Source organism: Ranitomeya variabilis, chromosome 1 (genome assembly GCF_051348905.1).
Source record: "Ranitomeya variabilis isolate aRanVar5 chromosome 1, aRanVar5.hap1, whole genome shotgun sequence".
Classification (NCBI taxonomy): Eukaryota; Metazoa; Chordata; class Amphibia; order Anura; family Dendrobatidae; genus Ranitomeya; species Ranitomeya variabilis.
In genome coordinates, this window is record NC_135232.1 from 539,925,595 (window position 1) to 539,953,524 (window position 27,930).

Sequence of the window (27,930 nt, forward strand, 5' to 3'; positions counted from 1 at the left end):
CCCGTGCTGCTTGCAGGCACATGCATCCCCCCTGTGCTGCTGGCAGACACATGCTCCCCCCCCCCCCCCCGTGCTGCTGGCAGACACATGCTTCCCCCGTGCTGCTGGCAGACACATGATAAAATAACAGACACTTAACTCACTTTCTGATGATGGCTCCGTGCTCCCAGATCCTCGGTTGAGCTTCCTGTTTCCCAGGCATTGGATCATGTGACCTGGGCACACAGTCATGTCATCACTGTGCTGTGCCGATCACATGATCGGATGTCAGCACAAACACAGGAAGCACAACAAAGAGGCTGGGAACACGGAGCCATCAGAAGAGGTGAGTTAAGTGTTTGTTATTTTATCATGTGCCTGCCAGCAGCATGGGGGGTAGCATGTGTCTGCCAGCAGTAAGGGGGGAAGCATTTGTCTGCCAGCAGCACGGGAGGGGGGGGAAGCATGTCCCTGCCAGCAGTACAGGTGGGGGCATATAAGAGTGACGGGGGGCCATATCCATGATGGGAGGGGGTAGATGCAGGCACATGTAATATTCGCTGCTCCCCTGTGAATCAACCCGGCACAGGTTCAGCACCGAGGTGATGGACAGCAGGTGCAGTGAATATTACATGAGGCTAATAAGCGGGAGCACAGGACCTCCTGCTGTCTCTGCAGCCTGCAGCCAGCCCACTGCAGCCCCCTGACACCACTCCAGAGCTGCCTCCCTCCTCTACAGCACAGCCCACAGATTCGGATTATAAGACGCACCCCCCACTTTGCCCCAAAATTTGAGGGAACAAAAGTGCGTCTTATAATCCGAAAAATACGGTAATCAGTAGGGTTGAGCGAAACAGATCGGCACTTTTCAAAAGTCGTGAAAAGGGGGCGCATCACCGCGAATGAAGGAAATGTAGGTCAATGACCTATAGTTACCTTCAGTCTCAGTGATGCGCCCCCTGCTGGATGTCCTCATGAACTGCAGCCTGGGAACTTTTTCCCACGCTCCAGGTCATATGAGGACATCCACCAGGGGGCGCATCACCGCGACTGAAGGTAACTATAGGTCATTGACCTACATTTCCTTCATTACCCGGGGTTTACAGGCACGAGCACAGCTGCATTATAGCAGAGCTCCTGCCTGTAAAATATTTTAACCTCTTCAGATGGATTTACCTCGTGGGATGTGACAGTTCATCAGAGGGTATGTATATTGTTGGTTTATTATTTTGCCAAGCGAGGGTCTTCAGGTGGATTGAGAGAGCAATAAAATATTAAAACAACCTGTGTGTTTATTTCATTAAAATACTTTTTAATCATGTCTGTTTTTTAACCCTTTCATACAATTGGATTAATAATGGATAGGTGTCATAATTGACGCCTCTCCATTATTAATCTGGCTTAATGTCACCTTACAATAGCAAGGTGGCATTAACCCTTCATTACCCCATATCCCACTGCTACACGGGAGTGGGAAGAGAGTGGCCAAGTGCCAGGATAGGCGCATCTTCCAGATGTGCCTTTTCTGGGGTGGCTGGGGGCAGATGTTTTTAGCCACGGGGGGGCCAATAACCATGGACCCTCTCCTGGCTATTAATATCTGTCAGTCACTGGCTTTACCACTCTGGCGGAGAAAATTGCGCGGGAGCCCACGCCAATTTTTTCACGATTTAACCCTTAAATTTAATAGCTACAGCGCCGAAATTTTGCACATACACACTACTAACATTAGTAGTGTGGAATATGCAAAAAAAAAGGGGGATATGACATGGTTTACTGTATGTAAACCATGTCTCATATCATGTCGGGTTTAGGCAGGAGAAATGAAAAGCCGGCAATTGAATTACCGGCTTTTCAACATTATCGCGCTGAAGCAAATATTAAAAAATTATGCTTCCCCATTGAATTGCATTGGGTTTCGTGTTTTGGCCGATCCCCGACCCCGACTTTTCAATAAGATCGGCCGATTTCACTCGACCCGACTTTTGAGAAAGTCGGGTTTCGTGAAACCCGACTCGATCTCAAAAAATGAAAAGTCGCTCAACCCTAGTAATCAGTATTACTGAAGACTGACTTCTGACACCTGTCAAACTGAAATTGGCCGTGGCATGAAGGGGTTAAGTGTTTTTTCTTCCCTTTTTCCAAGAGGTATAACTATTTTATTTTTCGGTCCACAGACATATGAGTGCTTGATTTTTGTGGGACAAGTTGCATTTTTGAATGACCCCATTCATTTTACTACATAGTGTTCTCAAAAACAGGAAAAAAAATCCATGTGCAGTTAAAATTGTCGGAAAAAAAACAAAACAAAAAACCCCAAAAATCAATTATGATAATGGTTTTCACTGCGTACATTTTGTTGTAAAAATGACCATGCAATACAATTCTCCTCATCAACATGATTATTTATTATTTTAGTGGTAGGAAAAAAAAATCAGAAGATTGCAAAAAAAAAATAATAAATTTGAGGTGGTTATGTCGTCATTTTCCAAGACCCGTAAAATTTTTATTTTTCGACACAGAGCTTTCGTGAAACCCGACTCGATCTCAAAAAATGAAAAGTCGCTCAACCCTAGTAATCAGTATTACTGAAGACTGACTTCTGACACCTGTCAAACTGAAATTGGCCGTGGCATGAAGGGGTTAAGTGTTTTTTCTTCCCTTTTTCCAAGAGGTATAACTATTTTATTTTTCGGTCCACAGACATATGAGTGCTTGATTTTTGTGGGACAAGTTGCATTTTTGAATGACCCCATTCATTTTACTACATAGTGTTCTCAAAAACAGGAAAAAAAATCCATGTGCAGTTAAAATTGTCGGAAAAAAAACAAAACAAAAAACCCCAAAAATCAATTATGATAATGGTTTTCACTGCGTACATTTTGTTGTAAAAATGACCATGCAATACAATTCTCCTCATCAACATGATTATTTATTATTTTAGTGGTAGGAAAAAAAAATCAGAAGATTGCAAAAAAAAAATAATAAATTTGAGGTGGTTATGTCGTCATTTTCCAAGACCCGTAAAATTTTTATTTTTCGACACAGAGCTAATTGATGGCTAATATTTTTGCAGAGCAAGATTATGTTTTTATTAGTATCATTTTGTGATAGATGTGACTTTTTGATCGCTTGTTACAGCACTTTTTGTGGTATTGCGGCAAACCAAATAAACTTAATTTTAGTGTAATTTAATTTTTTCAGTTTACGGATTGGGTTACTTGTGATTGGACATTTCTGAACGCGGCAATACCACGCATATTTTTAATTTTTATGTTTATTCCCAATGGGTGATTTAAACTTAGTAAAAATAAAAATGTAGAATCATCCGATCGCTTGTGCTATCTACAGCTGACCCCCAGCTTTTATGACAACTAGTGATGAGCGAGTATACTCGTCGTTCGGGTTTTCACAGCTGACATGTGCCCGTAATAGGCGCGGGCAGAACCACGATCTGCCCGCGCCTATTAACTAGTTAAATGCCACTGTCAAACGCAGACAGCGGCCATTTAACCGGCGCTTCCGGCCGGGCGGCCGGATATGAGCGCATCGCCGACCCCCGTCACATGATCGGAGGACGGCGATGCTTCTACATTGTAACCATAGAGGTCCTTGAGACCTCTATGGTTACTGATCCCGGATAGCTGTGAGCGCCACCCTGTGGTCGGCGCTCACAGCACACCTGCATTTCTGCTACATAGCAGCGAACATCAGATCGCTGCTATGTAGCAGAGGTGATCGCGTTGTGCATGCTTCTAGCCTCCCATGGAGGCTATAGCATGGCAAAAGTAAAAAAAAACAAAGTAAAAATAAAAATGTGAAAAAAATATAAAAAGTTTAAATCACCCCCCTTTTGCCCCAATCAAAATAAATCAATAAAAAAAAATTAAAAAAAACCTGCACATATTTGGTATCGCCGCGTTCAGAATTGCCCGATCTATCAATAAAAAAAGCATTAAAGGTAAGGTACCGCGTTTGTAGATCATTAATTAATCAATGTAATGTAGCATAACATGCTGTTATAACCAAGATTTGACTGCATGTAAAACAGATTTCGTGTGTTATACCAGTAGAAAGAAGGAACTGGGGGCTGACATCTTGGTTTCACAGCAGTAGCACGACACTAGCAGTGTCATTTTATGGCACCCCATGGACATAGGAGATAATAGACCGCCGCGGACGCTATCTATAACATTGAAGAGGCATTAGCAGTGAGCTGGGCACGCCTCTGTGGGCTGCACAACTCACTGCTGTAGGTGTGATTAGCAGCCATTTTACCATAGCCCAGTGCTATCTGCCGAGCTCCACTTACTCTCTATCGCTGCAGAACAGAAGCGCTGACTGGAGCCGGAGAGTGTGGGGAGTGGGGACTGGAGTGCGGGTGATTTACCTCCCTGCTCATCTGTCTGTACTCCAGGCACTGCACGTTCTGAGCAGACATCCTCTGCTCTCACACGCTGCCCTCCCTGGGTGCTTCTTCTGCTATGTCTCCGCCTCCCCACTTGCACACACCCAGTGATCTCCGGTAAACTGCATTCTCTCCCCCCCCCCCCCCCAGTGTCGCTCTTCCTCCTCTCCTTCCTGCATTCTCTCCCCGTGTCCTTCTCCCTCCTCTCCTTGTGTCGCTCTCCCTCCTCTCCCCCCTGCATTCTCTCCCCGTGTGGGGGGTCTCTGTGCGTGTGTGCAAGCATCGTCCGATGGGACTACAAGTCCCATTGGACGATGCCTGCTACACTGACAGTGACTGAGACATTAGCCAATGATGGGACAGTAGTAGTCCCATCATCCGGCTAATGTGTTGAATGAAAAAAAAAAAAAATGCTGCATACATGCTGCATACATGCTGCATACATCCATCCATACATGCTACATACATGCTGCATACATACATGCTACATACATGCTACATCCATACATGCTGCATACATGCTACATCCATACATGCTGCATACATGCTACATGCATACATGCTACATGCATACATGCTACATGCATACATGCTACATGCATGCTACATGCATACATGCTGCATACATGCTACATGCATACATGCTGCATACATGCTGCATACATGCTGCATACATGCTGCATACATGCTGCATACATGCTGCATACATGCTGCATACATACATCTATACATGCTGCATACATGCTACATACATGCTACATACATACATCCATACATGCTACATACATGCTGCATACATGCTACATACATACATGCTGCATACATACTACATACATGCTGCATACATACTGCATACATGCTACATACATACATCCTGCATACATACATCCATACATACATACATCCATACATGCTACATACATGCTGCATACATACATCCATACATGCTGCACCCATACATGCTACATACATGCTACATACATGCTACATACATACTGCATACATATATACATATAGACATACAGTACATTAAACAGATTACATACTCACCATTACTTGTCATTTTGTTCCCCGAAGCCAGTGTCATCTGTAAAAAATGTGAAAAAAAACAAACAACCAATATACTCCCTGTCCGCAGAAATCCACGAGTGTCCCACGATGATCTCCCATGGAGAGCAGCAGCATCAGATAATGCGACTGCACTCCAGGAGCTCCAGGAACACAATGACGGCAGGAAGGTATCCTTCCACCACTGTATTCCTCCGCCGCTGTAAAAAAAAAGTCCCTAGTCTCACTTTATGCCATTGCTGGGTGATACATTTTCCCACGCAGCTTTTTGCCATAAAGTAAGACTCTTAGTAACCTCAGTGATGCACTGCAGGAGCCATTGTCTCCTGTCAGTGTGTCACTGAGGGTCCTACAGAGCAGTGACATCACCCAATGTCACTGTTCTATAGGGGAGATCGTCGTGGGACACTTGTTATTAATTGGACTACGGCGGACAGGTAGTATACGGTTTATTATTTTACCTTTTTTGCAGGCGATGAAGTATGGTAAGTATGGTGAAATGAAGAATATTAAAATACTTTTTCCTAATGTGTGCGTGTTTTATTAACCCTTTTCTTACTATTGGATTAATAATTGATAGGCGTCTTATTGACGCCTCTCCGTTATTAACCCGGCTTAATGTCACCTTACAATAGCAAGGTGACATTAACCCCTTATTACCCCATATCCCACCGCTACACGGGAGTGGGAAGCGAGGGGCTAAGTGCCGGAATTGGCGCATCTTACAGATGTGCCATTTCTGGGGCGGCTGCGGACTGGTATTTGTAGCCGGGGGGGGACCAATATCTATGGCCCCTCTCTAGGCTATGAATATCAGCCCGCAGCTGTCTGCGTAGCCTTTCTGGCTATAAAAAATAGGGGGACCCCACGTAATTTTTTTTTGGGGGGTCCCCCTAGTTTAATAGCCAGTAAAGGCTATGCAGACAGCTGCGGGCTGATATTCATAGCAGGCTACAAATATTGGCCCCCGGCCGTCAGCTTTCCCCCTCTAGCGCAGAAAATTGCATGGAAGCCCACTCCGGTTTTTTTCGTATTTTTTTTTTTTTTTTAATTCAACGCTCATAAAGGCCTCTTTCACACTTGCGTCGGCACGGGTCCGTCGCTATGCGTCGGGTCGACGTACCGACGCACGTTGTGAAATTTGTGCCCGACGTGGGCAGCGGATGCAGTTTTTCAACACATCCGCTGCCCATTCTGAAGTCTGGAAGGAGGGGGCGGAGTTTTGGCCGCGCATGCGCGGTAGAAAATGGCGGACGCGATTGACAAAGTTCACTTGCACGTTTTTTTGTGCCGACGGTCCGCCAAAACATGACGGATCCGTTGCACGACGGACGCGACGTGTGGCCATCCGTCACTATCCGTCACTAATACAAGTCTATGGGTAAAAAACGCATCCTGCGAGCACATTTGCAGGATCAGTTTTTTTTCCCGCCAGATCCGGGTTTTTCCTCCAGATCCATTTTTTCCTGCATGATCTGATTTTTTCCGCCGGTTCCGTTTTTTTTCCGCCGGATCCGTTTTTTTCCGCCGGATCCGTTTTTTTTCCACGCCGGATCCATTTTTTTCCCGCTGGATCTGTTTTTTTCCCGCCGGATCCTTTTTTTTTTTTCGCCGGATCCGTTTTTTTCCACCAGATCCGTTTTTTTATCTGATGCTGCTGCTTTCCACGGGAGATCGTCGTGGGACACTCGTGGATTTCTGCGGACAGGGAGTATATTGGTTGTTTGGTTTTTTTCATATTTTTTACAGATGACACTGGCTTTGGGGAACAAAGTGACAAGTAACGGTGAGTATATACTCTGTTATATGTACTGTATGTCTATATGCATGTCATGTATGTAATATATGAATGTACTGTATGTATGTAGTATGTAATGTATGAATGTACTGTATGTAGTATGTATGTATGTATGGAGTATGAATGTAGTATGTATGTAGCGTGTATGGAGTATGTATGGAGTATTTTTTTTTTTTTTATATTCAACACATTAGCCGGATGATGGGACTACTACTGTCACATCATTGGCTAATGTGTCAATCACTGTCAGTCTAGCAGGCATCGTCCGATGGGCCTTGTAGTCCCATCGGACGATGCCTGCACAGACACAAAGACCGCCGGCAGGCCGTACAGACCCCCCCGGCAGGCACGCTCACACAGGGTTAATGCCGGCGGTAACGGACCACGTTATGCCGTGTTTGACGCACTCCGTAACCGCTGCTATTAACCCTATGTGTCCCCAACTTTTTACTATTGATGCTGCCTATGCAACATCTATAGTAAAAAAAAATGTAATGTTAAAAATAATAAAAAAAACCTGCTATGCTCATCCTCCGTCGTCGCGTCCTCTCCTCGGCAGTGCAAGCGGCAGGCTCCAGTGCCAAGGATGGTATGCGAGAAGGACCTTCCATGACGTCACAGTCATGTGACCGTGACGTCATGACAGGTCCTGCGCGCATCCAACCCTGGGACAGGAAGCTGCCGCGTGCACCGCACACAGGCGACAGGACTACAAGGGCTCCCTCGGAAGGTGAGTATATGTTTATTTTTTATTTTAACTCTTTTTTAACCTGTTACATACGTGTCTGGGCAATATACTACGTGTCTGGGCAATATACTACGTGTCTGGGCAATATACTACGTGTCTGGGCAATATACTACGTGTCTGGGCAATATACTACGTGTCTGGGCAATATACTACGTGTCTGGGCAATATACTACGTGTCTGGGCAACATACTACGTGTCTGGGCAACATACTACGTGTCTGGGCAATATACTACGTGTCTGGGCAATATACTACGTGTCTGGGCAATATACTACGTGTCTGGGCAATATACTACGTGTCTGGGCAATATACTACGTGGCTGGGCAATATTCTACGTGGACATGCATATTCTAGAATACCCGATGCATTAGAATCGGACCACCATCTAGTACCATATATGTATATATGCCATGGATGAGGCCACAGTAAAGTGTATCTTTATTTGGGACAAAAGGTAACTCACAGGTCATTGCAGATGATGATGATGAACATACAATTTGTCATTCCACCTACACAGTCATGGGGGGAAGCCACTCCAGCCAGTGCAATATTGCACCTTTATTTGGGTCACATGGTAACTCACAGGCATTTATTTACAGTCCACAGACTCTACCTCTCTGCTGTCTGCTCCTCCCACATGAGTCACAGTCACACTTCACTGGCTGAATCTGAGAAGCTGCCAGGCCCAGACAAGAAAGAAAAAAAAACAAACACTCGGCTCACTCACGCTGCAGAGCCGACTCCTTTCATTCACAGCAGGGAGCCGGCTCTTTGTGTTGGCTCGTTCACAAACGACACCTCACTAACACACACACCACTTGTGTGATAGCAGATCACAGAGCAGTCACACACAAAATGGCGCTGCCCTGTGATGCTGCTCTTCATTCTGCCCCAGGGATATTAGACCACCCAAAAGGGGAGGGAAATAGTTATGTCAGCAGGTACTGCCCCAATTTTCCACCTAACAGTAAAGCTGGTAAGTCTTACTATAGCTGCTTGAGGTCTAAAACGGAAAATGCTCCCCTTCCCCGTGTTTTACAATCATTACACTTAGGCTGTGAAATCCAAAGTAAAAATAATCTACTATATAATTGTCTAAGGTCCCCCCCCCCCCGCCCCCCAGTCAGTGCTCACACAGGGTTAATGGCAGCGTTAACGGACCGCGTTATGCTGTGGTGTAACGCAGTCCGTTAACGCTATTAACCCTGTGTGACCAACTTTTTACTATTGATGCTGCCTATGCAGCATCAATAGTAAAAAGATCTAATGTTAAAAATAGTAAAAAAAATAAAAAATCATTATATACTCACCTTCCGTGGGCCCCCGGATCCAGCCGAGTCCTTTCCCGCTCATCGCGACGTTCCGGTGACCGGCCCATGCATTGCGGTCTCGCGAGACCGCTACGTCATCATCTCGCAAGACAGCAATGCACTCTTGGGACCGGAGTGTCGCGAGGAGCATCGGTAAACGCCTCGGCTGGATCCGGGGGCTCCGGAAGGTGAGTATATAACTTTTTTATTTTGATTCGTTGTTTTTAAAAGGATATGGTGCCCACATTGCTATATACTACGTGGGCTGTGTTAGATACTGCGTGGTCTGTGCAATAAACTACATCTCTGTGCTATATACTATGTGGGCTGTGCTATAAACTATGTGGCTGTGGTATATATTACGTGGCTGGGCAATATACTACGTGGCCTGTGCTATATACTACGTGGCCTGTGCTATATACTACGTGGCCTGTGCTATATACTACGTGGCCTGTGCTATATACTACGTGGCCTGTGCTATATACTACGTGGCCTGTGCTATATACTATGTGGCCTGTGCTATATACTATGTGGCCTGTGCTATATACTATGTGGCCTGTGCTATATACTACGTGGCCTGTGCTATATACTACGTGGCCTGTGCTATATACTACGTGGCCGTGCTATATACTACGTGGCCGTGCTATATACTACGTGGCCGTGCTATATACTACGTGGCCGTGCTATATACTACGTGGCTGTAAACTGCATACATATTCTAGAATACCCGATGTGTTAGAATTGGGCCACCATCTAGTAAATTATAATAGTACACTTGAACATATTTAGATAAAAATATACAAAGCTTTATTAGAGTATAACAATCACATACATGCATAAATGCATAAAGTACAAAATGGGTGTGTTGTCAACACAGCCATAGAGCAGGAGACACAAAAAGGAGAAACGTGGCAATGACCAAGTTAGAGGGGGAATATTCAAATATACCCTTCGGGTAGCAGCATCAATCTAAATCCAGAGAATCATGTGTGACCATGTACCATCATTGTATCCAATATGTATTACAAGATCACCCTGTATACATAATCACATACTCATGGGTCATTCCACATCAAGTGGACCAGTTTTAAAAATCGTCCCCACTCGACCTCCGATTTCGCTGAAAATTTATAAGGATGTACATGTATATTTGAAAAGAGGTTCTGTAAATTTTTAGGGCCAGATCTCAAATATATTGGCCACTGTTGACCTTTCACTGGAGGTTCCACCAAGCCTGCGGCTTTAGCTAAGAGGATTTTCCAAACTTTGGCACATAGCCATTAGAGTTCTATACTGGCTATGATGCTGAAATTTGGCATACTAGCTCAACTTTTGCTGCTAAACACGATAAAATTATTACCGGCTATGACAAAACATTATTTGGGCCGCAATTTTGTGTCAAAGTAGCTTGAAAAATGCGTCGCATAAAATTTATGCCAAACTTTGCCCATATATAACTCAAGACCAAAAACCAATAGTAAGTGGTGCTTTGCCCTGTACACCAAACATCTACATGACTTTGTATTGCTGCAATATCACGGTCAAAGCATATGTATTTGTGGAAATATTCACACCCACATATGATGAAAAACTTAAAAAAAAACGAATTTTACCTATTTTTAGGTCAAATTTCTCAAAAAGGGCACCCCTAAAATATATTAATTCTGATATCATTAGAAAGAGCACATTTTTCTCTACAAGGATCATTGTTTGTTTTTTTGGAGTCTCTCAGTTTAAGAAATGAAAAATGCCACTGAACATGGTGTTATTTATTAATATGCAATGAATGGTAACTGCACTAGTCAAACCCTTGCGTTGGTCCATGGTGGTTATACCACAACCAATTCCCTAAGAATTGGTATTATAATCCTATTAAGAATTGTAAAAATGCTGTCTTTCGAGAATTGGCAGCCCCATCGCCTAGGAGCCATGGCCGATAGCCGTGCAAGGCGAGCCTCGGGCGATCTCTTTATTGCAGGTTCCGAAGCCTGAGGGTGGGTGTCTTTGCCTAGGATCCCAAGCCTAATATTGGGTATCTTTTGTTGGTTCCCAAGCCATAATGTTCAGTCTAAGTGGTCTGGAATTGTTGCTGAATTTGCAACATAATCGGTTCAGAGAAGCTGTATTGTCAGCCCATTGATGTTGCAGCTGGTGCTGGAATTATTGCAATGATTGACTGCTCTGGAATCCAGCATGTATAATTTCTCACAGGCCAGTGAAACAAGCTAGCTGGTACATGAGGATGCATAAAATTTATTAATGCATCATGCTCGTCGACAGAAATTTCAGAAATATTTCCAATCCACCAGTTCCTATCGTAAATGCAGGCAATGTATTGCCCTGGCTGGAGGTTTGCAATTGGCACAAAAGGCATTTCTGATCTGACAGATCTATCTACATGGGCAATGAAAGATGATGGGTCATTTGACACCCTTGAAATGCGAATCTTTTTGTCATCAAGTGGCACAAACTGGTGATTTTCTCTTGTTCCAGCAATTGTATGTCCATCTTTGAACCTTTCCTCTTGAACTACCCGTATTTCGTCAATTTTTTCTTTTGGAACAAAAAAAAACTTGATTCCATGCAGTTGCTCATTGCAAAAGTTGAATAAATCCACCGAGGTCAGTATTTGGTTTTCAGTTGGGCGTTGAAGACTGGCACGAGCTGCCAACCTCTTTGCTGTCCCTCCAATCCCATCACAGGGTGACTTTCCATGACTGGTACCAAAAAAATTCCATTCAGCGCTGATATTGAAATCAGCATTGTGGTGGCACAAGTTGAGAACATTTTTGAAATTTTTGTACTGGGCTGCAGATCCATCGCTGAAGTAGTGGATATGACGAATCCCATAGAGGAGAGTCTTGAGATACTCCACAATTACTGTTAAGAAAGTGTGGACTGCAACTGTGTCATGTTGTGAGCAATCACTGATTATGCACAAGCTGATGTTCTGCGCAGCTTCACCATTTATCTCCTTGAAGTAAATTACAAATGGGTGTACTGTAGCTTGACTATTTTCCCAGTGGAAACCTTGAATGGCATCTTGAACAATAAATGAGAAATTTTCAGCAAAGTCCATTAGGATCACAAGCTCTCCAGGTCTCAGTTTTTCCTTCAACGATTTCAGATAGCAACTTTGATGCTTGGCGATGTAGTGATGGCTACAAAGTTTAGAAATTTTCAAAACCAATTCTTCAATGAAATCTTCTATAGTCAGTTGTTTGGTATCAAGCGTGTCTCGATCAGTGTGAATCCATTGTTTGAACTCAATAATATCTTCAGGGTCACTGTTGACAAACACATTGACTAGAAATTCTTTTAAAACTTCAGGACCCGGGCATTTATCACAATGGCCAAGCATACAGTCCTTGGATTCAATTCCACAGACCATTTTGCATATGAGCTCTTTGCAGTCATCATTGATTGGGCATGCTGCAAGCATTAGTTTGACATTTTGGTGAATGGTACACACACAAACGGAATGTGTTCCAGCAGATCCAACGGTTACGCACCACTTTGGCCGAAGCTCACAAAAACTTGGAAAATCCAATTTGAGGGCCATTCCGATCCCGATCGGCAACAAACATTTCCCTCATATTGCTCAGTAATAGTCACTTTTGCATCTGCTTTTTTTCTCCTGCTATTCGCACTGATACATAATCTTTTGTACCAGGGCACATTCGACTGAATTCATCATCCTCAAAAAATGCCTGCACCTTTTTCTTCACTTCCTCAGAAACTTTCTTGCCACACTTAATTCTAGGTAAGGCTAAGATCCCATGTTCACATTTAAGCTTTCGAGCTTGTTTGACCATTCGTTCAGAGACACCGAATTCGTCTGATATAGCCTTAATGGACCAACTTTTAGGTGCCAATGCCAAGATTTGGACCTTTTTAGACAGCAATGGGCTGACAATACAGCTTCTCTGAACCGATTATGTTGCAAATTCAGCAACAATTCCAGACCACTTAGACTGAACATTATGGCTTGGGAACCAACAAAAGATACCCAATATTAGGCTTGGGCTCCTAGGCAAAGACACCCACCCTCAGGCTTCGGAACCTGCAATAAAGAGACCGCCCGAGGCTCGCCTTGCACGGCTATCGGCCATGGCTCCTAGGCGATGGGGCTGCCAATTCTCGAAAGACAGAATTATTACAATTCTTAATCTATATATATATAATTGTCTAAGGGTTTTTCCATCTGTCTGTCTGTCTGTCCCGTTTATTCATTCGCTGATTGGTCGAGGCCGCCTGGGCCTCGACCAATCAGCGACGGGCACAGTATCGACGTAGAAATCACGCGTCTGATTGATCGAGGCCGCTAGGCCTCGACCAATCAGCGACGGGCACAGCATGGCGACGATGATGTCATAATGGAAATCCCGCGTCTCTGATTGGTCGAGGCCGCCAGGCCAGGCCTCCCAATCCCCATTTTACAAGGGATGGTCTTTTAGAAAATGGGCGCCGGTGGTGCGCATGCTCTGTGTCGTCCATTGCAGCCATCTTCTTGTGGGACTATCTTGTACAGCTGGGTGTGCACACTCTTAGTGTCGATACGGCGGAGCTCCGCCCATATACACGCCCCGCTGTGATGGCCCTACTGGATGATGCGATCTGGACGCCGCCACGCATGCGCCGATATCACCGGTGCCATTTCCGGTTTTAATTATATTTAAGCACAATGAGACGTGCTATGGATATACCCTGTTGAAAAAGCCACGCGAAACGCGCGTCCGGGGGGACCAAGCGAGGAGGGGATACCAGCCCTGACCACTAATGGGTAAGCAGCAAACCTATATGAGTATGTGATTATGTATACAGGGTGATCTTGTAATACATATTGGATACAATGATGGTACATGGTCACACATGATTCTCTGGATTTAGATTGATGCTGCTACCCGAAGGGTATATTTGAGTATTCCCCCTCTAACTTGGTCATTGCCACGTTTCTCCTTTTTGTGTCTCCTGCTATATGGCTGTGTTGACAACACACCCATTTTGTACTTTATGCATTTATGCATGTATGTGATTGTTATACTCTAATAAAGCTTTGTATATTTTTATCTAAATATGTTCAAGTGGACGTTTTTTCTCCTTATTCTTGTGGTTTTTGTATTTCGGAGTAGTCCTGGAGGGGCACCTGTGGGGTGCCTAGAGAGAGCCGGTACTATCCGCTCATCTGTACAATATATATTGGTGCTTCATGATTGTAGTATTATAAAATTATAATAGTGTTGTAATCAAACCCATGTTTACTGATCAATCTACTGTCCTTATTTAGCATTTTACTACAGCACATTTATTATTATTCATTACAGACTACAAGTTGCTGTTTGTTAGACGAAACGTCAAATACCGATTTAAAACATCTCTGGTGGTGTGAATTGGAAAAGTTAATATCACAAATTTTAAAACAGTATAGTAGAATAGGGAGGTAAGAGATGTATTGCTAACCCCTTAAGCCCCAAGGGTGGTTTGCACGTTAATGACCAGGCCAATTTTTACAATTCTGACAACTGTCTCTTTATGAGGTTATAACGCTGGAACGCTTCAACGGATCCCAAAGATTCTGACACAGTTTTCTCATGACATATTGTACTTCATGATAGTGGTAAAATTTATTTGCTATTACCTGCGTTTATTTGTGAAAAACACAGAAATTTGGCGAAAATTTTGAAAATGTTGCAAATTTCTAACTTTGAATTTTTATGCCCTTAAATCACAGAGATATGTCACACAAAATACTTAATAAGTAACATTTCCCACATGTCTGCTTTACATCAGCACAATTTTGGAACCAACATTTTTTTTGTTAGGGATTTAAGGGTTAAAAGTTGACCAGCAATTTCTCATTTTTACACCACCATTTTTTTTTTTTTTTTTTTTTAGGGACCACATCACATTTGAAGTCACTTTGTGGGGGTCTATTATGATAGAAAATACCCAAGTGTGACAACATTCGAAAAACTGCACAACTCAAGGTGCTCAAAATCACATTCAAGAAGTTTATTAAACCCTTCAGGTGTTTCACAGGAATTTTTGGAATGTTTAAAAAAAAAAAAATAAGAAAAGAACATTTATAACTTTTTTTCACAAAAAAATTTATTTTACCAAGGGTAACAGGAGAAATTGGACCCCAATTTGTCCTGAGTACGCGGATACCCCATATGTGGGGGTAAACCACTGTTTGGGCGCATGGCAGAGCTCGGAAGGGAAGGAGCGCCATTTGACTTTTCAATGCGAAATTGACAGGAATTGAGATGGGACGCCATGTTGCGTTTGGAGAGCCCCTGATGTGCCTAAACATTGAAACCCCCCACAAGTGACACCATTTTGGAAACAAGACCCCCTAAGGAACTTATCTAGATGTGTTGTGAAAACTTTGAACCTTCAAGTGTTACTCTACAGTTTATAACGCAGAGCCGTGAAAATAAATATTTTTTTTCCTCACAAATTATTTTTTAGACCCCAGTTTTGTATTTTCCCAAGAGTAACAGGAGAAATTGGACCCCAAAAGTTGTTGTCCAATTTGTCCTGAGTACGCTGATACCCCATATGTTGGGGTAAACCCATGTTTGGGCGCACAGGAGAGCTCGGAAGTGAAGGAGTACTGTTTAACATTTTCAACTCAGAATTGGCTGGAATTGAGATCGGACGCCATGTCGCGTTTGGAGAGCCCCTGATGTGCCTAAACAGTGGAAACCCCCCAATTCTAACTGAAACCCTAACCCAAACACACCCCTAACCCTAATCCCAACTGTAAATGTAATGTACTTTAGCCCCAACCCTAACTTTAGCCACAACCCTAACCCTAATGGGAAAATAGAAACAAAATATATTTTTTAAAATTTTATTATTTTTCTATAACTAAGGGGGTGATGAAGGGGGGTTTGATTTGAATTGAGATCGGAATACATGTCGCATTTGGAGAGCCCCTGATTTCCCTAAACAGTGGAAACGCCCAATTCTAACTTCAACCCTAACCTCAACACACCCCTAACGCTAATCCTTAACGATAACCACAACCCTAACCCCAACACGCCCCTAACTCTAATCCCAACCCTACCCACACCCCTAACCCAGACACACCCCTACCACCAACACACCTCTAACCCTAATCCCAACCATAACCCTAACTACACCCCTGACCCTGACACAGCCCTAACCCTAATCCCAACCGTAAATATAATCCTAACTTTAGCCCCAACCCTAATTTTAGCCCCAACCCTAACTTAAGCCCCAACCCTAACTTTAGCCCCAACCCTAATGGGAAAATAGAAATAAATAAATTTTTTTCATTTTATTATTTTTCCCCAACTAAGGCTACTTTCACAGTAGCGTCGGTATGGGCCCATCGCAATGAGTCGGGCCGACGTACCGATGTATGCTGTGGAATAATTGCAAGACGTGGGCAGCGGATGCAGTTTTACAATGCATCCGCTGCCCATTCTGCAGTCCGGGGAGGAGGGGGGCAGAGTTTCTGCCACGCATGCGCAGTCGAAAATGGCGGACGCGACGCACAAAAAAAGTTACATGGAACTTTTTTTGTGCCGACGGTCCGCCAAAACACGACGCATCTATGGAGAAAAAAAAACATCCTGCGGGCAACTTTGCAGGATGAGTTTTTTCTCCAAAACGACGCATTGCGACGGACGTCACACGATGCTAGTGTGAAAGTAGCCTAAGGCGGTGATAAAGGGGGGTTTGGTTTACTATTTATATGGGTTTTTATGTTTGGCAGCAGTCACACACTAAAAGACACTTTTTATTGCAAAAAAAAGTTTTTGCGTTACCACATTTTGAGAGTAATAATTTTTCCATATTTTGGTCCACAGAATCATGTGAGGTCTTGTTTTTTGCAGGATGAGTTGGCATATTTATTGGTACCATTTTCGGGCACATGACATTTTTTTTTTTAAACCAATTGTTTTTTATTAGTATATACACAAAACATGTATACAGCATAAAAAAATCAAATAGAAATAACAGCAAACAGGAACATAGATCATGAAGGTATCAAATAAAGTATTCAAAGTAGTCGGGGATAGGGGGAAGAGGGAGGAGAGCAGCATCTCCGTTCACTAAATATATATAGAATAAAATAAGAGAACCACAAAATAAAACCAGTCACAGCGCGGCCTAGTGAAAATAAAAGAGGTGAGACCAAAGAGAGTCAGGGAGGAACCTCAACTGTGTTATGAAAAGATGATAACCAGGGGTCCCACCAATTTAGAACTTTAATTTTTTGGTCAAAATCGTGTGCTAGCATAATTTCATAAGCACAGTGAGAATTTAAGCGCGAGATCGTTTCAGATAGCGTAGGGAGAACTGATGATCTCCAATGCGCTGCTATAGTTTGACGCGACGCAATTAGGATATTTGTTATAATGGGTCTAAGCGTACAAGGAAAAGTTTCCAGGTTTAAACCCAATAAAGCTAGGGAGGGACTATGGGCAGACCAGTGAGTGAACAAAGAAGATCACCCACATTAGACCAGAAACGGTTAACTCCAGGACAGAACCACCACATGTGAATATCCGAACCTAAGTCAGAACAACCCTTCCAACAGGAAGGGGAGAGGGAGGAGGTCGGACCACGAAATTTGGCTATTCGAGCTGGAGTTAAATACCAATTAAACATAAGTTTTTTCGATTGCTCCAGGTGATTAATGCAGCGAGTGAAATGAGAAGCATGGCCCGAAGCAGCCAACCATTGTTCTAAGGAGGCAGAAAAGCCAAGCTTGGACTCCCACCTAATCATATAGGGAAGTTTAGCCACGTAACGCGAGGCAAGGAGGGCTTTATATATAATAGAGACTCCGCGGGTAGATCGATTATATTGACCAAAAAGGGCCTGTAGCGATAAATTAATTTCCAACGGGTCATACTCTGGAATAGATACCGTATTTAAAAAATGTCGGAGTCGAAAGTAGGAGAACAGGGATGTGGGAGGAAGAGACAGTTTGGCAGAGATGACATTAAAAGGGGAGATACTGCCTTGCTCTAGAAGGTCTGTCAAGGAAATTGTGGGTGTGAGATCAACGTCCCAAGAGGCAAAGGATATCTCACCCATAAGGGCACTCACCGCTCGTAGGGAGATGTGCTTATAAAGGAAAGGAAGATGTGAGATCTTAAATTTCTGCCAGGACGAGAGGGTACTTTGAATAGAACTAAGGGAGAAAGGAGGAGAGAAACGACGAAGGAGGTTCATTTCCAACAGAAGTCTAATCGAACCCCGTGGAGCAAAAAATGACTCAATTTGTAGCCAATGTGAGGCGGGGGACTCTAACCACCAAATTCTAGCTATATCTAAGACGATTGCCGAGTAATATGTTGGAATATCAGGCATTCCAAATCCGCCTTTAGTGTATGGGAGGGTCAGAGTGGTCATCGCAACCCTGGGAGTTTTGTTATTCCAAATGAATCGACTCAGGACTGATTGGAAGAGGTTTAAGTATTTTTTAGGGAAAGGAAGGGGGATGCATCGGAGTAGATAAAGGATTTTAGGGAGAAGCATCATTTTAACAATTTGGATTCGAGCTACCCAAGATAAATTATGGCCAGAATAGTCTGCACATAATAAACGGATAGAGGAGAGCAAGGAGTCGCAATTAATTCTAATAATATGTTTGATGGGGGAGACGAGAATTCCCAAATAGCGAAAGCCGCCCGGAGTCCAACTGAAAGAAAGTTGTTCTGAAAGAATTTGTTGAGAGGAAGAAGAGAGGTTAATTGGAAAGATCGAGGATTTAGAAAGGTTGAGCTTATAGAAAGAAGCGTTAGAGAAATCCGAGAGAACAGACATGATAGAAGGGAGAGAAATAGAAGGATTCGTGCAAGTGAGAAGGACATCGTCTGCATAGAGACTAATTCTATGATCTATCGGACCCACAGATATGTCTGAGATATCAGGGTGAGTACGGATAATAGCAGCTAGTGGCTCCATAATAAGAGCAAAAATTAGAGGGGAAAGGGGGCAGCCCTGGCGCGTCCCATTTGAAATTGAAAAAGTGGAAGAGGAAAAGCCACCGGCTTTAACAAAAGCGCCAGGGGACGAGTATAAGGCCATAATGGCTGACTTAAAGTTACCACTAAAAGCAAACTTATCCAGTACCGCTTCTAGGTACCCCCAGTGTACACGATCAAAAGCTTTTTCAGCATCCAGGGAGACGAGTACACCGGGGGAACCTCTCACCTCAAGAAGCTCCAGGAGATTTATAATCCTTCTTGTGGCGTCTCTGGCTTGACGGTTAGGAATGAATCCTACCTGGTCTAACGCCACCAGAGACAGGAGTACTATTTTGAGACGGTCCGCTAATAGTTTAGAATAAATTTTTAAATCACAGTTAAAGGGAACCTGTCACCTGAATTTGGCGGGACCAGTTTTGGGTCATATGGGCGGGGTTTTCGGGTGTTTGATTCACCCTTTCCTTACCCGCTGGCTGCATGCTGGAAGCAATATTGGATTGAAGTTCATTTTCTGTCCTCTGGAGTACACGCCAGCGCAAGGCAATATTGCCTTGCGCAGGCGTGTACTCCGGAGGACAGAGAATGAACTTGAATCCAATATTGCGGCCAGCATGCAGCCAGCGGGTAAGGAAAGGGTGAATCAAACACCCGAAAACCCCGCCCATATGACCCAAACCTGGTCCCGCCAAATTCAGGTGACAGGTTCCCTTTAAGTAAAGCTATCGGACGGTAGCTGCTCGGGTCTGTGGGGGGGTTTCCCCGGTTTTGGTATTGTAGAGATGGACGCTCTTAGTCCTTCAGGTTTAATACGTCCTTCACATTGCCAGAATTGGAAAAGAGATAACAGGTGAGGTGCTAAAAGGGAAGAGAAAGAAGAGTAGTATTGATAAGAGAAACCGTCTGGGCCCGGAGCGGAACGTTTTTTAGAGGACCGAATTACATCTAGAATTTCGGAAAGGGAAAAAGGTTTGTTAAGAAAATCTAAGTGCTCTGTGGACAAAGAGGGGAGATTGGCTTTTGTAAGAAAATCAGAAATAACCACGGGAGAGGGCTGCGGGGTAGAGGGGGAGGAAGACAAGTTATAAAGGTCGTTATAGTAAGATCGGAATTGTTCGGCAATTAAAATAGGATTACGAACTGTGTCTCCCTGAGGAGAAATGATGTGGGAAATTCTAGAACGGATTTCCGTTTTTTTAATTCGACGGGCAAGGAGGGCACCAGCTCTATCCCCCATACTATAATAATTGGATTTGATTTTTTTCAACTGGAGCTCAACACGCGAGAGAAGGAGGGAACGGAGTTCGTTCCGGGTTTTCATTAATTCCGCGAGAGTTTTAGTATCTTGTGAAGACAACAGAGAAGTTTCAAGACCTTTGACCTTGGATAGGAGGGAGTCCAAACTCGCATTATTGCTTTTTAGCATAAGCTGCCAGTTTAAGCAAGTGACCACGCATTACAGCTTTATGAGAGAACCATAATACATCTGGAGCAATATCTTCAGTTTTGTTGAGAAGAAAAAATTCTTTTAGGTGGGAGGTGAGGGTGTCAAGGTTGGTCATCGAGGTTAAGAGGTGTTCATTCATTTTCCAGGAAATTAGGGGAGAGTGGGGAGTGGAATCAGCTAGAGTTAAGGTAATATGTGCATGGTCTGACCAAGAAATAGTATCAATGCTCGCCGCTACACATAAGGGGAGAAGAGAGTCATTTACTAGGAAGTAATCAATACGACTAAAGGATTTATGTCTCGGGGAAAAGAAGGTATAGTCACGTTCGTTACTGTGGAGGTAGCGCCAGATGTCGTGTAGATGAAAAGAGGAGGTAGTGGGGGCCAGATCAGATCTAAACGAGAGGGGATTCGAGCAGTCGAGAGCTTTGTTAAGGGGGGCATTAAGATCGCCCGCAATTAACTTGTGTCCCACCATAGAAGGAGATAGGTCATCTAATAATGATTTAAGAAAAGTAGTTTGCTTGGAATTCGGGGCATAAATCGCTAATAACGAGAACAGAACTTCATTTAAACGACAAATCACGAGTAGATATCTTCCCTCAGGATCCGGTAAAACTTTAATTAGTTCAAATGGCAAATTGGCGCTAATAAAAATAGCCACCCCAGCTTTTTTATACTGTGAATTGGAAAAAAAGCGGTGCGGATAAAAACGTGAGACTATACGGTTGGTATCTGCACTCAATAGATGGGTCTCTTGTAAGAACACTACATCTGCGCGCGCTTTTTTAAGCTGACCGTATAGGAGCGAACGTTTTTGAGGAGAGTTGAGACCCTTAACATTCAAGGCTAATATCGATACAGGCATAATGAAAAACTGGTTGAACTCCTGTGACTCCCATTGGATCATAAATTAATGCTGTCAATGTGCTGCATAAAAGAGGGGACGGGTGAGGGAGAAAAAGGAAAGGGTACATAACTACAAAAACATAACACAGTAAAACAGTCGCAGACAAGCGACAATGAGAACATAGTAGATAAAACCTACAACAAAATCTCAGAAGTGGACAGAGAAATGCAGAGTCTTGTAACCTATAACAGGAGAGATCCGCTTCTCTTAGACATTTAACGGACATAATTACGAGAAGTAGTCTAAGTAAAAAAAAAGAAAAAGGGAATCAAAAACCATTTGGAGCGAAAAAAAACCGCTCTGCGGGGCATTGTTTCCAGTTGTAAGTATTAAGGAGAGGAGCAGGGAAAAGGGAGACAGGAAAGGGAGAGATAGAGGGAGAGGGGGGGTTGAGAGGGAGAGAGGGGGGGGTGGGGGGAAAAGAACAATATTACAACCTGGGAAACGAGAGAGAAAAGAAAAAGAAAAACAACCAAAGCAAGAGTTAAACAGGAGACCAGGAAGACGGTCCCCTGGGCATAATATTCATAAAGAGAATAAAGACCAGATCAGCCAGGGTTTGCTTAAGCGATCCTCCACTCTGCATCAATCCTTCTTCCACTAGAGCCAGTCTTGTCAGAAGAGTCGTTTTCCGGGCGCTGTGAAGCTTTAGAAGGGCATGTTGCGGGAAAATTCCAAGATTTCAAAAGTTGCGCTGCTTGAGCAGGAGTAAGGCAGACGTGAGTAGAATTGTCTCTGCGAATGATAAGGCGTGTCGGGTGACCCCATCTGTATGGCACATCTTTATCACGTAGCAATGCTGTATAGGGCTTGAACGTGCGGCGTATGGCAAGGGTGCCTGGTGAGAGATCCGGATAAACCTCCAATTTTGCGAAGCGTTCAGAGAGGGAGGAATTTGCCCTTAAAGCTTTTAAAAAGGTTTCCTTAGCTTCAAAGAAATGGATTCTTGCGAGGACATCACGAGGGAGATCCGCACGGACGCCAGCAGGTTTCTGGACTCTGTGAATGCGGTCTATTTTTAGGTCTCTGGGATCCAAATCAGGTAGTACTTCCACCATAAAATCCTGCAGAAAGGGTCTCAGTTCCTCAGGCGAGATCAGTTCCGGGATGCCTCTGAGGCGGACATTATTCCGCCTGTGCCTGTCTTCCAGGTCACAGTTCTTAGCTTGTAGATCTTTAACCGCGAGCTGAAGGTGATCATGCTCGTCTAGGAGGGTGTTGTGAGACTGGACTAATTCGCCCATTTTACTTTCCAGGTGGTCTGTGCGATTGCCCAGATCCGCTACTTCTCCTCTAAGTTCGGTGACAATGGCCTTTATATCATCGTGAATAGAGGAACGAAGCTCCGATAGCAGACCCTTCATCAGGGAAAGTGTGACCGGTGTATCTGACGCAAGATCAGGCGAGGCTGAGTCCTGTGCTTGGGAGTCACGGCGCGAAGCTCGCACAGAGCGGGGAGAAGGGGGCGCCATGTTGGAGTGAGGCACCGCGTCTGAGCAGCCTGGCGGGAAGTAATCTGATACCCGCTTAGGAACCGCAGAATGCAGGTTTTTTTAGTTTCCCCATTAGGTGGAGGGAAGAAACGATGATTCCCTTGGTGAAATTAGTAAAATAAAGCTGACCTGGGTGCTTTAAAATATGCTTTAGTGCCCAGGGGAACGGGAGCTCCTGGATTAAGCAGCCTCCACCATGAGCAGTCAGGCCACGCCCCCCACATGACATTTTTTGATCGCTTTTTATTCCGATTTTTGTTAGGCTAAATGAACAAAAACCGGCAATTCATGAATTTCTATTTTTTTTGTGGGGAGGGGGGCATTTATACCGTTCCGCATTTGGTAAAATTGATAAAGCAGGTTTATTCTTCGGGTCAGTATGATTACAGCGATACCTCATTTATATCATTTTTTATGTTTTGGCACTTTTATACAATAAAAACTTTTATAGAAAATAAATACTTATTTTTGCATCGCTTTATTTTGAGGGCTGTAACTTTTATTTTTTCGCTGATGACGCTGTATGGCAGCTCGTTTTTTGCGGGACAAGATGACGTTTTCAGCGGCACCATGTTTATTTATATCCGTCTGTTTGATCGCATTATTCCACTTTTTGTTCGGCGGTATGATGATAAAGCATTGTTTTGTGCCTCTTTTTATTTTTTTTTACTGTGTTCACTGAAGGGGGTTAACTAGTGGGACAGTTTTATAGGTCGGGTTGTTACTGAAGATACTAAATATGTGTACTTTTGTTTTTTTTCTTTATTTACATAAAGAAATGCATTTATTGGAATATATATTTTACACGTTACAAAATTTTTTTTTTACTTTTTTACTTTGTCCCAGGGTGGGACATCATTGTATATAGTGTTAGATCGCTGATCTGACACTTTGCAAAGCACTGTGTCAGATCAGCGATCTGACAGGCAGTGCAGGAGGCTTGCCGGCGCTTGCTCTCAGCAGGCGTTTGCAAGCCATCTCCCTGCAGGACCCCCGGGGCTATCTTGGAGGAGGACGGGAGGAACAACGCGATCACATCGTGTTGTTCCAAGGGTCTCAGGGAAGCACGAGCCCCCTCCCTGCGCGATGCTTCCCTATGCTGCCGGAACGCTGCGATCATGTTTGATCGCAGAGTTATGGGGGTTAATCTGCGGGGAGCGGTCCGTGACCACTCTTGTAATAATCAGCTGACACCCGGCCGCGCTCATGAGCGGCTGATTGCACATGAGGTACTATCCCGTCCCTGGGAATTAAGTCCCAGGTCACCTCGACGGGATAGTATGTCAGATGGCAGAAGGGGGTTAAAAAGACTTGTAAATTAGGCATTTTTTATTTCAAAAAGATTATGCACCCATGTTAAGAAAGAGGCAGAATTTGTGCCACACTACCAATCACGACATCAATGGCCACTAGCTTTTGAGTTGTCAATCCCAAAACAATTGTTATGTACAGAACACATTACAAGTACCAGTACCTTGAATTCTTTATTAGGTCCACTTGTCTAGGAGACAGTACAAAAACACAAGGACTGTCTTGGAGTTTTTCACTGTTCTGTGCAACTGAAAGACATTAAAGTTTTTAAGTTTATAATACATATATATTTAAGGTGTTAAAAAAAAAAACAGCAAACAACTAGGCTGACTTATTTCTAATGAAAATATGTGTTCCCCTATGGGATGAAGCTAAACTTCACCCAAATACAAATTAAAGCGTGTTTTACAATCATTACACTTAGGCTGTGAAATCCAAAGTAAAAATAATCTACTATACAATTGTCTAAGGTCCACTTCCGTCTTTCTGTCTGTCCTTCTGTCTTTCTTTCTGTCACGGAAATCCTAAGTGGCAAAACGGCCACGACCAATCAGCGACGGGCACAGTTCGGCGACAAAATGGCTGCTCCTTACTCCCCGCAGTCAGTGTCCGCAGTCTATACTCCCCCCCCCCCCCCAGTCAGTGCTCACACAGGGTTAATGGCAGCGTTAACGGACCGCGTTATGCTGCGGTGTAACGCAGTCCGTTAACACTGCTATCAACCCTGTGTGGCCAACTTTTTACTATTGATGCTGCCTATGCGGCATCAATAGTAAAAAGATCTAATGTTAAAAATAGTAAAAAAAAATAAAAAATCATTATATACTCACCTTCCGTGGGCCCCCGGATCCAGCCGAGGCCTTTCCCGCTCATCGCGATGTTCCGGTGACCGGCCCATGCATTGCGGTCTCGCGAGACCGCTACGTCATCATCTCGCAAGACAGCAATGCACTCTTGGGACCGGAGTGTCGCGAGGAGCATCGGTAAACGCCTCGGCTGGATCCGGGGGCTCCGGAAGGTGAGTATATAACTTTTTTATTTTGATTCGTTGTTTTTAAAAGGATATGGTGCCCACATTGCTATATACTACGTGGGCTGTGTTAGGTACTGCATGGTCTGGTGCAATAAACTACATCTCTGTGCTATATACTATGTGGGCTGTGCTATAAACTATGTGGCTGTGGTATATATTACGTGGCTGGGCAATATACTACGTGGCCTGTGCTATATACTACATGGCCGAGCTATATACTACGTGGCCGAGCTATATACTACGTGGCCTGTGCTATATACTACGTGGCCGTGCTATATACTACGTGGCCGTGCTATATACTACGTGGCCGTGCTATATACTACGTGGCCGTGCTATATACTACGTGGCCGTGCTATATACTACGTGGCCGTGCTATATACTACGTGGCCGTGCTATATACTACGTGGCTGTGCTATATACTACGTGGCCGTGCTATATACTACGTGGCCGTGCTATATACTACGTGGCTGTGCTATATACTACGTGGCTGTAAACTGCATACATATTCTAGAATACCCGATGCGTTAGAATTGGGCCACCATCTAGTAAATTATAATAGTGTTGTAATCAAACCCATGTTTACTGATCAATCTACTGTCCTTATTTAGCATTTTACTACAGCACATTTATTATTATTCATTACAGACTACAAGTTGCTGTTTGTTAGACGAAACGTCAAATACCGATTTAAAACCTCTCTGGTGGTGTGAATTGGAAAAGTCAATATCACAAATTTTAAAACAGTATAGTAGAATAGGGAGGTAAGAGATGTATTGCTAACCCCTTAAGCCCCAAGGGTGGTTTGCACGTTAATGACCAGGCCAATTTTTACAATTCTGACAACTGTCTCTTTATGAGGTTATAACGCTGGAACGCTTCAACGGATCCCAAAGATTCTGACACTGTTTTCTCATGACATTGTACTTCATGATAGTGGTAAAATTTATTTGCTATTACCTGCGTTTGTGGAAAACACAGAAATTTGGCGAAAATGTTGAAAATGTTGCAAATTTCCAACTTTGAATTTTTATGCCCTTAAATCACAGAGATATGTCACACAAAATACTTAATAAGTAACATTTCCCACATGTCTGCTTTACATCAGCACAATTTTGGAACCAACATTTTTTGTGTTAGGGATTTAAGGGTTAAAAGTTGACCAGCAATTTCTCATTTTTACACCACCATTTTTTTTTTTTTTTTTTTTTTTAGGGACCACATCACATTTGAAGTCACTTTGTGGGGGTCTATTATGATAGAAAATACCCAAGTGTGACAACATTCGAAAAACTGCACAACTCAAGGTGCTCAAAATCACATTCAAGAAGTTTATTAAACCCTTCAGGTGTTTCACAGGAATTTTTGGAATGTTTAAAAAAAAAAAAAATAAGAAAAGAACATTTATAACTTTTTTTCACAAAAAAATTTATTTTACCAAGGGTAACAGGAGAAATTGGACCCCAATTTGTCCTGAGTACGCAGATACCCCATATGTGGGGGTAAACCACTATTTGGGCGCATGGCAGAACTCGGAAGGGAAGGAGCGCCATTTGACTTTTCAATGCGAAATTGACAGGAATTGAGATGGGACGCCATGTCGCGTTTGGAGAGCCCCTGATGTGCCTAAACATTGAAACCCCCCACAAGTGACACCATTTTGGAAACAAGACCCCCTAAGGAACTTATAAGATGTGTTGTGAAAACTTTGAACCTTCAAGTGATAAGGCCCCGTCTCACATAGCGAGATCGCTAGCGAGATCGCTGCTGAGTCACAAGTTTTGTGACGCAACAGCGACCTCAGTAGCGATCTCACTATGTGTGACACGTACCAGCGACCAGGCCCCTGCTGCGAGATCGCTGGTCGTGTCGGAATGGCCTGGACCTTTTTTTGGTCGTTGAGGTCCCGCTGACATCGCTGAATCGGTGTGTGTGACACCGATCCAGCGATGTCTTCACTGGTAACCAGGGTAAACATCGGGTTACTAAGCGCAGGGCCGCGCTTAGTAACCTGATGTTTACCCTGGTTACCAGCGTAAATGTAAAAAAAAACAAACAGTACATACTCACCATCTGATGTCCGTCAGGTCCCTTGCCGTCTGATTCCTGCTCTGACTGAGTGCCGCCGTACAGTGAGAGCACAGCACAGCAGTGACGTCACCGCTGCGCTCTGCTCTCACTCTACGGCGGCACTCAGTCAGAGCAGGAAGCAGACGGCAAGGGACCTGACGGACATCAGATGGTGAGTATGTACTGTTTGGTTTTTTTGGTAACCAGGGTAAACATCGGGTTACTAAGCGCGGCCCTGCGCTTAGTAACCCGATGTTTACCCTGGTTACCCGGGTGCTGCAGGGGGACTTCGGCATCGTTGAAGACAGTTTCAATGATGCTGAAGTCGTTCCACTGATCGTTGGTCGGTGGAGAGAGCTGTCTGTGTGACAGCTCCCCAGCGACCACAC

At 43.8% G+C, this 27,930-nt stretch overlaps 1 protein-coding gene across 1 annotated transcript in view; it reads right to left on the reverse strand.

The window, feature by feature from the left end:
* PIAS4 (protein inhibitor of activated STAT 4) overlaps nt 1-27,930 on the reverse strand; it is a 258,144-nt gene that overhangs the window by 122,288 nt on the left and 107,926 nt on the right. Inside the window, exon 3 of the mRNA XM_077254729.1 lies at nt 24,605-24,689. Coding sequence (XP_077110844.1) covers nt 24,605-24,689 — 85 coding nt within the window. The remainder of the gene's footprint in view (nt 1-24,604; nt 24,690-27,930) is intronic.